At 54.0% G+C, this 12,177-nt stretch overlaps 1 protein-coding gene across 1 annotated transcript; it reads left to right on the forward strand.

Annotated features, from left to right (window-relative positions):
• Window positions 1-268: 268 nt before the first annotated feature.
• Window positions 269-11,320, forward strand: mfhas1 (multifunctional ROCO family signaling regulator 1). Its single transcript, XM_034077150.2, has 6 exons — window positions 269-1,430; window positions 1,570-1,845; window positions 5,642-7,357; window positions 7,437-8,187; window positions 9,797-9,873; window positions 11,063-11,320. Exons 1-6 carry the CDS (start codon window positions 1,215-1,217, stop codon window positions 11,318-11,320), a joined length of 3,294 nt encoding a protein of 1,097 aa, XP_033933041.2. The 5' UTR covers window positions 269-1,214.
• The last annotated feature ends 857 nt before the right edge of the window (window positions 11,321-12,177 follow it).

The following is a 12,177-nucleotide window of genomic DNA, read 5'->3' on the forward strand; positions in this document are numbered from 1 at the left end:
GTAGGAGACATTTTATATTACATTACAAAACCTGTAAAAAATAGATAAATACTGCAACAATTTAATAAACAACAACAATAAATACAAAAATGACAGCAATTAAAAATATTTATATATGTATTTTTTTAAATCAAGTGTTTTTAGTGAACATTTTTTACATTGATGATAAACAACAATAACATTTTACTTTATTTTACTCCAGCAGCAGGGCGGACACACACACACACACACACACACACACACACACACACACACACACACACACACACACGGGGAGGGAGGGAGGATCCGGGATCTGACGCAGTGATCTCCACTCCCTGCAGGAAGAGAAACCAGGCTGCGGAGCTCCAGGAAAACACGCAGATTTTACCCGGGGAAGAGCTCCAGAGGACGGCTCGAGAAGAACCATGAGGCCCGGGAGCAGCGAGGAGAGAGACCCGGGATCTGGAGCTCAGACAGCGGACTGATCCCGGACCTGTACCCGGAGTCTGGAGCTCAGAGAGCCGACTGATCCTGGACTTGGTCCCGGAGACTGGAGCTCAGAGAGCGGACTGATACTGGACTTGGTCCTGGAGTCTGGAGCTCAGAGAGCGGACTGATACTGGACCTGGTCCCGGAGTCTGGAGCTCAGAGAGCGGACTGATACTGGACCTGGTCCCGGAGTCTGGAGCTCAGAGAGCGGACAGATCCCGGATCTGATCCCGGTTTGTGTTCATTGCCTTCGGGCAGCAGGAGGGGAGGATGCTGCACACGCTGCCGGAGAAAGGCTGCGTTTCCCCGGGACTATCTCTGAGATTAACCCCCGCTCTGGATCCTCCATGCTGCCCCGTGAAACTCTATGATAACAACAAGGTGGAGGGGGGGACATAAAGAGTTCATCTCTATGAAGCTGAAGTGAAGCCCAGACACAGGAGCTGGAGGACCCGGATGTGGGACCACAGAGCATGCGCAGTGGAGGAATGAAGCGTGTAAATAACGCTGGATTCCGATTTGAGTGACTTTTTCACCCTGATGATTTATATGAGGGCTACACAGAGCTCGTGCTGGGGAGATTATTCAGATAAACAATGTAAGTCAATGGTGAAAAAGTATTTTTGGGGCAAAATGACGTCACGGGAGTTGTAGTACCACCGTTTGGCCACTACGAATATTTGCTTCACTTCCTGGTGGTTTTGCTTTACTCCGAGATACCCCATAAATATGCTGCCCCCCCTATGAAAACCGTCCATGACAACAAGGAGGAGGAGGAGGGCCCCCCCGTGGAGGAGGGCCCCCCCGTGCAGGAGGACCCCCCCGTGCAGGAGGACCTGAAGGCGGCTCAGATGTGGCGCGACGCGGCTCTGAGGTCCAGGAAGCTGCGCAGCGACCAGAGGAACCTGACCCTCAGCTCCAAAGACAACCAGCTCGTCTTCCCGGAGGACGTCTCACAGGTAAGCCGGTCCTCACTCACCTGTCCCGCTCACAGCTGGTCGGGTGCCTCGTGTTGCTCTCCTGTGGGGGGGGGACATTCAGGGTGGGACCAACACCATGTATCACAACCTCTGAATCTTTGCATCTTGACTCTTTGAGGTGGAGGTCCTGAACCTGGGGAACAACTCCCTGAAAGACCTCCCTAACGTTCTGGGGTCCAGTCTGAGCAACCTGCGGGTCCTGGTTCTGCGCAGGAACCGGTTCTCGCTGGTTCCCCGTGTGGTTCTGGAGCTGGGGCGCCTGGTGGATCTGGACCTGAGTCACAACCTGCTGCTGGGTCTGCCTGAAGACCTGGACCTGCTGAGGAACCTGAAGAAGCTCTGCGTGAGCCACAACCAGATCCTGGTGCTGCCCAATCAGATCGGAGCGCTGCAGGTACACCACACCGACATGCTGCACCGAGAGTACACAGAGAGTACACAGAGAGTACACAGAGAGTACACCGAGAGTACACCGAGAGTACACAGAGAGTCCACAGAGAGTCCACAGAGAGTACACAGAGAGTACACAGAGAATACACCTAGAGTACACAGAGAGTACACAGAGAGTACACAGAGAGTACACTGAGAGTACACCGAGAGTACACAGAGAGTACACAGAGAGTACACCGAGAGTACACAGAGAGTCCACAGAGAGTCCACAGAGAGTACACAGAGAGTACACAGAGAATACACCTAGAGTACACAGAGAGTACACAGAGAGTACACAGAGAGTACACTGAGAGTACACCGAGAGTACACAGAGAGTACACAGAGAGTACACAGAGAGTACACCGAGAGTACACAGAGAGTCCACAGAGAGTCCACAGAGAGTACACAGAGAGTACACCTAGAGTACACCTAGAGTACACAGAGAGTACACAGAGAGTCCACAGAGAATACACAGAGAGTACACAGAGAATACACAGAGAATACACAGAGAGTACACAGAGAGTACACATAGAGTACACAGAAAGTACACAGAATATACACCTAGAGTACACAGAGAATACACAGAGAGTACACAGAGAGTACACATAGAGTACACAGAAAGTACACAGAATATACACCTAGAGTACACAGAGAATACACAGAGAGTACACAGAGAGTACACAGAGAGTACACAGAGAGTCCACATAGAGTACACATAGAGTACACAGAGAGTCCACATAGAGTACACAGAGAGTACACATAGAATACACAGAGAGTACACAGAGAGTACACAGAGAGTACACAGAAAGTACACAGAATATACACCTAGAGTACACAGAGAGTACACAGAATATACACCTAGAGTACACAGAGAATACACAGAGAGTACACAGAGAGTCCACAGAGAGTCCACAGAGAGTACACAGAGAGTACACGGAGAATACACGGAGAGTACACAGAGAGTACACAGAGAGTACACAGAGAATACACAGAGAGTACACAGAGAGTACACAGAGAGTACACAGAGAATACACAGAGAGTACACATCGAGTACACAGAGAATACACAGAGAGTACACAGAGAGTACACAGAGAGTACACATAGAATACACAGAGTACACATCGAGTACACAGAGAATACACAGAGAGTACACAGAGAGTACACAGAGAATACACAGAGAGTAAACAGAGAGTACATAAAGAGTACACAGAGAATACACAGAGAGTACACAGAGAGTACACAGAGAATACACCTAGAGTACACCTAGAGTACACCTAGAGTACACAGAGAATACACATAGAGTACACAGAGAGTACACAGAAAGTACTCAGAGAATACACAGAGAGTACACAGAGAGTACACAGAGGGTACACAGAGAATACACATAGAATACACAGAGAGTACACAGAGAATACACAGAGAGTACACAGAGAATACACAGAGAGTACACAGAGAATACACAGAGAGTACACAGAGAGTACACAGAGAGTACAGAGAGATATACACCTATATACTCCATCAGAGTACACCTGTATACTCCATCAGAGTACTCCTGTATACTCCATCAGAGTACACCTGTATACTCCATCAGAGTACACCTGTATACTCCATCAGAGTACTCCTGTATACTCCATCAGAGTACTCCTGTATACTCCATCAGAGTACACCTGTATACTCCATCAGAGTACATATACTCCATCAGAGTACACCTGTATACTCCATCAGAGTACTCCTGTATACTCCATCAGAGTACTCCTGTATACTCCATCAGAGTACATCTATATACTCCATCAGAGTACTCCTGTATACTCCATCAGAGTACACCTGTATACTCCATCAGAGTACTCCTGTATACTCCATCAGAGTACACCTGTATACTCCATCAGAGTACACCTGTATACTCCATCAGAGTACTCCTGTATACTCCATCAGAGTACACCTGTATACTCCATCAGAGTACATATACTCCATCAGAGTACACCTGTATACTCCATCAGAGTACACCTGTATACTCCATCAGAGTACTCCTGTATACTCCATCAGAGTACTCCTGTATACTCCATCAGAGTACATCTATATACTCCATCAGAGTACTCCTGTATACTCCATCAGAGTACACCTGTATACTCCATCAGAGTACTCCTGTATACTCCATCAGAGTACACCTGTATACTCCATCAGAGTACTCCTGTATACTCCATCAGAGTACACCTGTATACTCCATCAGAGTACTCCTGTATACTCCATCAGAGTACTCCTGTATACTCCATCAGAGTACACCTGTATACTCCATCAGAGTACATATACTCCATCAGAGTACACCTGTATACTCCATCAGAGTACACCTGTATACTCCATCAGAGTACTCCTGTATACTCCATCAGAGTACATCTATATACTCCATCAGAGTACATCTATATACTCCATCAGAGTACTCCTGTATACTCCATCAGAGTACACCTGTATACTCCATCAGAGTACTCCTGTATACTCCATCAGAGTACACCTGTATACTCCATCAGAGTACATATACTCCATCAGAGTACATCTGTATACTCCATCAGAGTACATCTATATACTCCATCAGAGTACATCTATATACTCCATCAGAGTACTCCTGTATACTCCATCAGAGTACACCTGTATACTCCATCAGAGTACACCTGTATACTCCATCAGAGTACATCTATATACTCCATCAGAGTACATCTATATACTCCATCAGAGTACTCCTGTATACTCCATCAGAGTACTCCTGTATACTCCATCAGAGTACATATACTCCATCAGAGTACTCCTGTATACTCCATCAGAGTACTCCTGTATACTCCATCAGAGTACATCTATATACTCCATCAGAGTACATCTATATACTCCATCAGAGTACTCCTGTATACTCCATCAGAGTACACCTGTATACTCCATCAGAGTACTCCTGTATACTCCATCAGAGTACACCTGTATACTCCATCAGAGTACATATACTCCATCAGAGTACACCTGTATACTCCATCAGAGTACACCTGTATACTCCATCAGAGTACACCTGTATACTCCATCAGAGTACATCTATATACTCCATCAGAGTACATCTATATACTCCATCAGAGTACTCCTGTATACTCCATCAGAGTACTCCTGTATACTCCATCAGAGTACATATACTCCATCAGAGTACACCTGTATACTCCATCAGAGTACATCTATATACTCCATCAGAGTACTCCTGTATACTCCATCAGAGTACACCTGTATACTCCATCAGAGTACTCCTGTATACTCCATCAGAGTACACCTGTATACTCCATCAGAGTACATATACTCCATCAGAGTACACCTGTATACTCCATCAGAGTACACCTGTATACTCCATCAGAGTACATCTATATACTCCATCAGAGTACATCTATATACTCCATCAGAGTACTCCTGTATACTCCATCAGAGTACTCCTGTATACTCCATCAGAGTACACCTGTATACTCCATCAGAGTACTCCTGTATACTCCATCAGAGTACTCCTGTATACTCCATCAGAGTACATATACTCCATCAGAGTACACCTGTATACTCCATCAGAGTACTCCTGTATACTCCATCAGAGTACACCTGTATACTCCATCAGAGTACATATACTCCATCAGAGTACACCTGTATACTCCATCAGAGTACACCTGTATACTCCATCAGAGTACATATACTCCATCAGAGTACATATACTCCATCAGAGTACTACCCTCTCTCTGAACGTGTCCCCCCAGGTCCTGGAGGAGCTGGATCTGAGCTTCAACTCCCTGCAGGTCCTCCCTCAGACCCTGGTCCGGCTCTCCAGGCTCAGGACTCTGGACGCGGACCACAACAAGCTGCCCCAGTTCCCCCCTCAGATCCTGGCCCTGGGCGACCTGGAGGAGCTGGACCTCTCTGGGAACCGGTTCAAGACCCTGCCCTCGGACATCCTGAAGCTGCGGAGCATCAAGATCCTGTGGCTCAGCAGCCTGAACCTGGTCCAGCTGCCGGACTCCTTCTGTCTCCTGGAGCACCTGGAGAGCCTGATGCTGGACGGGAACCAGATCTCCGTCCTGCCTCAGGACTTCAGCAGAATGCAAACCCTCAGGATGCTGAACCTGTCCTCCAATCAGTTCCAGGACTTCCCCGAGGTGATCCTGAGCCTCTCAGGGCTGGAGGAGGTCTACCTGAGCCGGAACAGACTGATCCAGATCCCAGAGGAGCTGGGGGGTCTGCGGAGGCTCAACAACCTGTGGCTGGACAACAACTGCATCACCTTCCTGCCCGACTCCATCGTGGACCTGGAGCGCCTCGAGGAACTGGTCATCCAGGGGAACCAGATCGCGATCCTGCCGGAGAACTTCGGGAAGCTCTCCAGGGTCAACATCTGGAAGGTGAAGGACAACCCTCTGATCCAGCCCCCCTACGAGGTCTGCATGAAGGGGATCCCCTACATCGCGGCCTACCAGAAGGAGCTGGCGGACTCTCAGCTGGCCGTGAAGCCGCGCCTGAAACTGGTCCTGATGGGGGCCAAGAACTCTGGGAAGACCCGGCTCAGGAGGAGCGTGATGGGCCCTCAGCAGGAGGTCCAGGACCTGCAGGGGGGCGGGGGCATCGAGGTGACGGACTGGGTGGCGGACCGTGGCCTCACCTTCCTGGTCTACGATCTGTCGGGGGACCAGGACCTCATCAAACCCTTCCTCCTCTCCCCGGGGGCCCTGTACCTCCTCGTGGTGAACCTCAGAACCTACACCCCGAGGACCTTTTACTCCCAGGTGGGGTACTTCCTGCACCTCCTCGGGGCCAAAGTCCCCCACGCGGTGGTCTTGGTGGTCGGGACCCACTCGGACCTGTGCACCGAGGAGGATCTGGAGGAGAAGAGTCTGGACCTCCATCTGCAGATCGGCCTCCAGGAGCTCCAGGACCTGCAGGTGCTGAAGGCCGAAGTCCTGCGGGTGGACCGGGCCATGCAGCAGGGCTTCAGTGTCCGGTCCTCCAGCCCTCACGTGGTCTTCTACGGGGTCTCGGACCAGAACTTGAGGCGCAGGAAGTCCCATTTGCAGTACATTCTGAACCACCGTCTGCAGGTCCTGTCCCCCCTGCTGAGGACGGGGGTCCGCAGGAACCAGAGGCTCAGAGAGAAGCTCCTGCAGGTGGCCGAGCAGCGCCAGATCTTCCCCAACCTTCATCAGGTTCTGCCTCGGTCCTGGCAGGTTCTGGAGGACCTGCACCTGAAGGCCCCCCAGCTGTGGCTGTCCTGGTGGGACTCGGCCCGGCTGGGTCTGCAGGCGGGTCTGACGGAGGACCGGCTGCAGAGCGCCCTCTCCTACCTGCACGAATCAGGGAAGCTGCTCCACTTCGAGGACTGCCCCCCCCTGAAGGACTACGTCTTCCACAACCTGCCGCGGTTCTTCCAGATCCTGAACCGGTTCTTCATGGTCCTGGAACCGAAGACGTCCAGAAACCTGCAGGTGGGTTCGGATCAGACCCTGACCCTGTGACGGTGCGTTCCACCATCACTCTCCTGTTGACGTGTGCGTTGTGTTTCAGGGGGAGGAGCTTCTGCAGCGCCTGCTGTCTGCGGCCGGAGGAGGTCAGGTGATGCAGGAGCGGGGGGGGGAGGCCCTGATGAAGGAACAGCAGCTGGAGGTGTTCCTGCAGGACGGCCTGCTCTCCTCCCCCCTCATCCAGACCCTCCTGGGGCCCCTGATCCAGACCCAGCAGGACCTGGTGCTGGTGATGGAGCTGCTGCAGAAGATGGGGGTCTGTTTCTGCCTCAACAGGACCCAGAACAGGACGCTAAACGGGACCCAGACCCAGACCCAGACTCAGACCCAGACTCTGAATGGGGGCCCGGTCTGGTACCAGTTCCCCAGCTATGTGAGAGTTGATGCTCCACAGGGGGGCCCCTCGCTGCCCCCCCTCTCTGTAGAACAGCTCCACATCCAGTACCGTTTCCACTTCCTGTTCCCCCCCGGTCTGTTTGAGCGTCTCTCCGTTCAGATCAACGGCCACGTGGTGCAGCGTTCTGACGGGAGGGACCGGGTGGAGGCGTACCGGGGGAAGGTCCCGGTGCTGGTGACCCGGCAGCGGGGAGGGGGGTCGGATCTGAGGGGGGGGTCGCTGAGCCTCGCCTCCCACGCCTCGCTGCCCAACATCTGGACGGCCTGGCAGGCGCTGAGCCCCCTGATGGAGGATCTGGACGCCCTGCTGAGGGAGTGGCCCGGACTGCTGACCTCCGTCCACATCCTGTGCTCCAAGTGCCTGAAGAGAGGGGCCCCGGACCCCCACGCCTTCCCAGGTAACATACACCACACCTTTACACCTGTAGAGAGGGGCCCCGGACCCCCACGCCTTCCCAGGTAACATACACCACACCTGTACACCTGTAGAGAGGGGCCCCGGACCCCCACGCCTTCCCAGGTAACATACACCACACCTGTACACCTGTAGAGAGGGGCCCCGGACCCCCACGCCTTCCCAGGTAACATACACCACACTAAACACACTAAAAGTGTGTTTAGTGTGGCCGTTGGCTGACACTTTTAGGCACCGGCCACAGTTACTATTGTAACTACGGTCAGATGCCGTGTGAGCCCTGGCCATGGTTACTGCTGTAACTACGGCTCTGTGCTCTTCTCTAGAAGCTAGTTATCTGGTCTTAAACACGTGTTATTTGACTTGATCTCTCTTGATCGTTAGCAGCAGCCGCTCGGCTAACGTCTTGCGTGTACTGTTAAGCTTCTCCAGCTAGGTGAAGGCAGTGCTCTCGCTCTCGCTCCCTCTGCCGGTAATGCGGATGTAGCTACATCCCTCTTTCTGTTCGGCGAGTAGCAGCACCGCTCTACTCTTCCCGTTCAGCAGGTAGCCGGTGAAGGCTGTGTTCCCGCTCCCGGCTACGCTGCATCTGGCTACCTACAGAATGGCTCATTCATGTAGCGCCTGTATGGCTTCTCTTGAGCCCGAGGACGGCCACGACCGCTGCCCCTCCTGCCTCGGCCGCCTCTGGCGGTCAGTGGGGACGAAATTTGCGCATCTGAGGGAGGTTCTCACGGTAAACACCTGCATGAGCTGTAGCTGCATGCCTCGGGCGCTCAGAGTGACTCGAATCGCTGAGGTGGAACGTCTGGCAGCAGCCAACAGACACCTCTCCTCGTCACGTACTCCTCCAGATCAATTCGGCCGTTCCCGGCGACTTGAGGGAGCGATGGCTTTGTGTGCTCCCCCCAATAGAAGCACTAGAAACAGGCTGTCCTCTAAAGTGGATCGGCTAGCTGCCGATAGGGGCATGATGAAGTCGGTTGGCGCCCCTCCTTCGGTTGGCGCCCCTCCTTCGGCTGACGCACCTCTGTATGAGGACGCCTTGTCGCTGGTACAGACTCGTCGCCAGGTTTGGCTGGCCCAGTCACCACTAACTGAGGCATGTAGGAGAGTCCTCCGTAGCGTACCAGTCGAGCCAGGGGAGCTGTTTAGGTCAGCTGCCCTGGAGGCACTGGAGCGTGCCGCCCAAGCTCAGCAGACCAGGCAGCAGCACTCGGGTCCTCGCAGACCTGTGCCCCCTCCCAGCAGGCCCAGGGGCCGCTCTAGCAGCCGCACTCAGCCGCCGGATTACAGGGGTGGTCTGCAGAGGTCTTAGCGGCCCACTCAACCGCCTCCCAATGACTTTCGTGCCCCATGTCGCCCGCCTTCCAGGCGGCCTCGTGCCCCAGAGCCTTACCGGCGCCCCCCAAGAGGCTCCAGGGTCCGGGGGGCTGGGCCCTGAAATCCCGGGGGTGGTCGGCGGCTGCTTTCCCAGCAGCAGCTCAGTTTCTGGGCAGTCTGTACTTCCGTCCCTTGGGTGGTCTTCACCGTAACCCAGGGGGACGGACCGCAGCTCCGGCCCCTAGCCTTCTGCCGGGTCTAACTGACAGTCGTCAGCGATCCGGCAGGGGCCCTAGCTCTGGGCCAAGAGCTGTCCGTCCTTCTGTCCAAGGACGCAATCAACCCAGTAAGACCCTCTACTTTCTCGTGAGCAAGAAAGTCGGCGGATTTCGCCCGATCTTGGACCTCAGAGGAATCAACAGATTCCTGAAGGTGGAGTGGTTCCCAACCGAGGGATGCCTGCTTCCACGTGGGCCGGGCAAGAGGGGGCAGACTGGCAGCTGCCTCGGCCGCTGGGCCCTTAGGCCGCTGTCGTTGCGCCCCATGCAGATGTGGCTGAACAGCCTTCACTTGGACGCCCTGTGGCACAGGCTCAGGGAGGTCAGGGTGTCGCAGCATTGCTCCACTCTGCGTCACGCTGGAGGGGCGGGGCCTATCTCCTGGTGGGCGTGCCCATGGGCGCCATCCCATCCCGCCAGGAGACCGTCACCATAGGTGCATGTCTCTCAGGGTGGGGTGCAGTGCGACAGGGCAGGACCGTTCAGGGTCAGCGGTCTGCCCAGCAGAGTGCGCGCCGGGTCAACGTGCTAGAGCTTCGGGCCGTGCAGCTCGCACTCACGCACTTTCTACCCCAACTGGGGGCAAGCAGGTGCGTGTTCCTTGGGGACAGCATGTACGTCGTTGCTTAGACAACAGTCCCTTCTAGAGAGTGGACGTTCTCACTCCACTCTGAATTTATGTGGCTGCGATTTCTGCCCGACATGTTCGGGTCGACGGCGCCACGGCGGGGTGCCACAGGTCGGTGTCCCTCTTTATGAGAGGGGCTTTACGGCAGCGTCCCCCTTGCACCCCGAGGGCTGCGGCTTGGGACCTGCCCTTGCTGCCGGATGCCCTATCACCTCCTCCCTTCGAGCCCCTGGCCCAGGTGGGGCTTAGGTGGCTGCCCACGAAGGCAGCATTCTGCTTGCCATAGCCTCAGGGAAGCGAGTCGGGGAGTCGCATGTCCTCTCCATAAACAATACATGCCCGAGGTGGGACTCTCAGGCGTTGCCCTTTGGGCAAATGTGGCATTCCCGCCCGGGTCCTTCCACAAACTCACTTCAATCAGCCTGCCCAGCTGGCACGCTTTGACATTCAGCAGTACGGCACATCGAAGTTGCTGTGCCCGGGGGGTGCCCTGGGGGTGCCCGGGGGGTGCCCAAAGGGCGTATATCAAGGCTACTGCCTGCATACGGCAGGAGGAGCAGCTCTTTGTTTGCCCTGGCGGCACTAAAGGAGGTTAGGCCCTCTAACCAGGGGCCGCCCCCTGCCACCAGGCTGAGAGGCCACTCCACAAGGAGCATCTCAGCATGTTGGGCTGCCCTGAGGGGGGTGCCCCTGGAGACCATCTGCGCCGCGTCTTCTGGCACATTCTCCAGGTGTCATCAGGTCAATGTCGCCACTCCCGTCCTTTGGCCGAGCTGCGCTGCTTCCAGTGGGGAGCAAGGGCTCGGGTTCTCCATGCCGTGGGTGGTATCAGTCATCCAGAGCTGAAGCACCGCCTGGCGCTCAGTAGGGACGAAGGAGACCCGTAGTTACGGCCGTAACTATGGTTTCCCTTTGTCTCCAGTCTTTAAGCTAAGCTAACAGACTACAGAGAGGTGTTCTGCTCATTAGCTGATATATTGATTTACCCCCCCCCCCCCCCTCCCCCTCCCCCTCCCCTCCTCCTCCTCCTCCTCCTCCTCCTCCTCCTCCTCCTCCTCCTCCTCCTCCTCCTCCCCCTCCCCCCCCTTCTGTCTGCATTATTGAAGCACTCTGAGCTTTTATTGTGGCGGGGTGATGTTATTATCCTGAAATACGATCCGCAGCAACTCTGATGCAGACATGGAATAAAGAGTGTGCGTGTGTGTCTGTGTGTGTGTGTGTGTGTGTGTGTGTCTGTGTGTGTGTGTCTGTGCGTGTGTGTCTGTGTGTTTGTGTGTGTGGTGTGTGTGTGTGTGTGTCTGTGTGTGTGTGTCTGTGCGTGTGTGTGTGTGTGTCTGTGTGTGTGTGTGTGTCTGTGTGTGTGTGTGTGTGTGCATGTGTGTGTGTGTGTGTGTGCGTGTGTGTGTGTGTGTGTGTGTGTGTGTGTGTGTGTGTGCGTGTCTGTGTGTGTGTGTGTGTGTGTGTGTGTGTGTGTGTGTGTGTGTGTGTGTGTAATCTGCAGTATGTGTACTCTGACTGCAGATGAACTTTCACACAGGAGTTACAAGAATCTCTAAAAATAGGAATATGTTCGTTTCAAGTCACATAGAGGTGCAGGTGAACACACACACACACAGACACACACACAAACACAGACACAGACACAGACACACACACACACACAGACACACACACACACACACACACACACACACACACACACACAGACACACACAGACACACACAGACAGACACACACAGACAC

Source organism: Pseudochaenichthys georgianus, unplaced genomic scaffold (assembly GCF_902827115.2).
Source record: "Pseudochaenichthys georgianus unplaced genomic scaffold, fPseGeo1.2 scaffold_1339_arrow_ctg1, whole genome shotgun sequence".
Classification (NCBI taxonomy): domain Eukaryota; kingdom Metazoa; phylum Chordata; class Actinopteri; order Perciformes; family Channichthyidae; genus Pseudochaenichthys; species Pseudochaenichthys georgianus.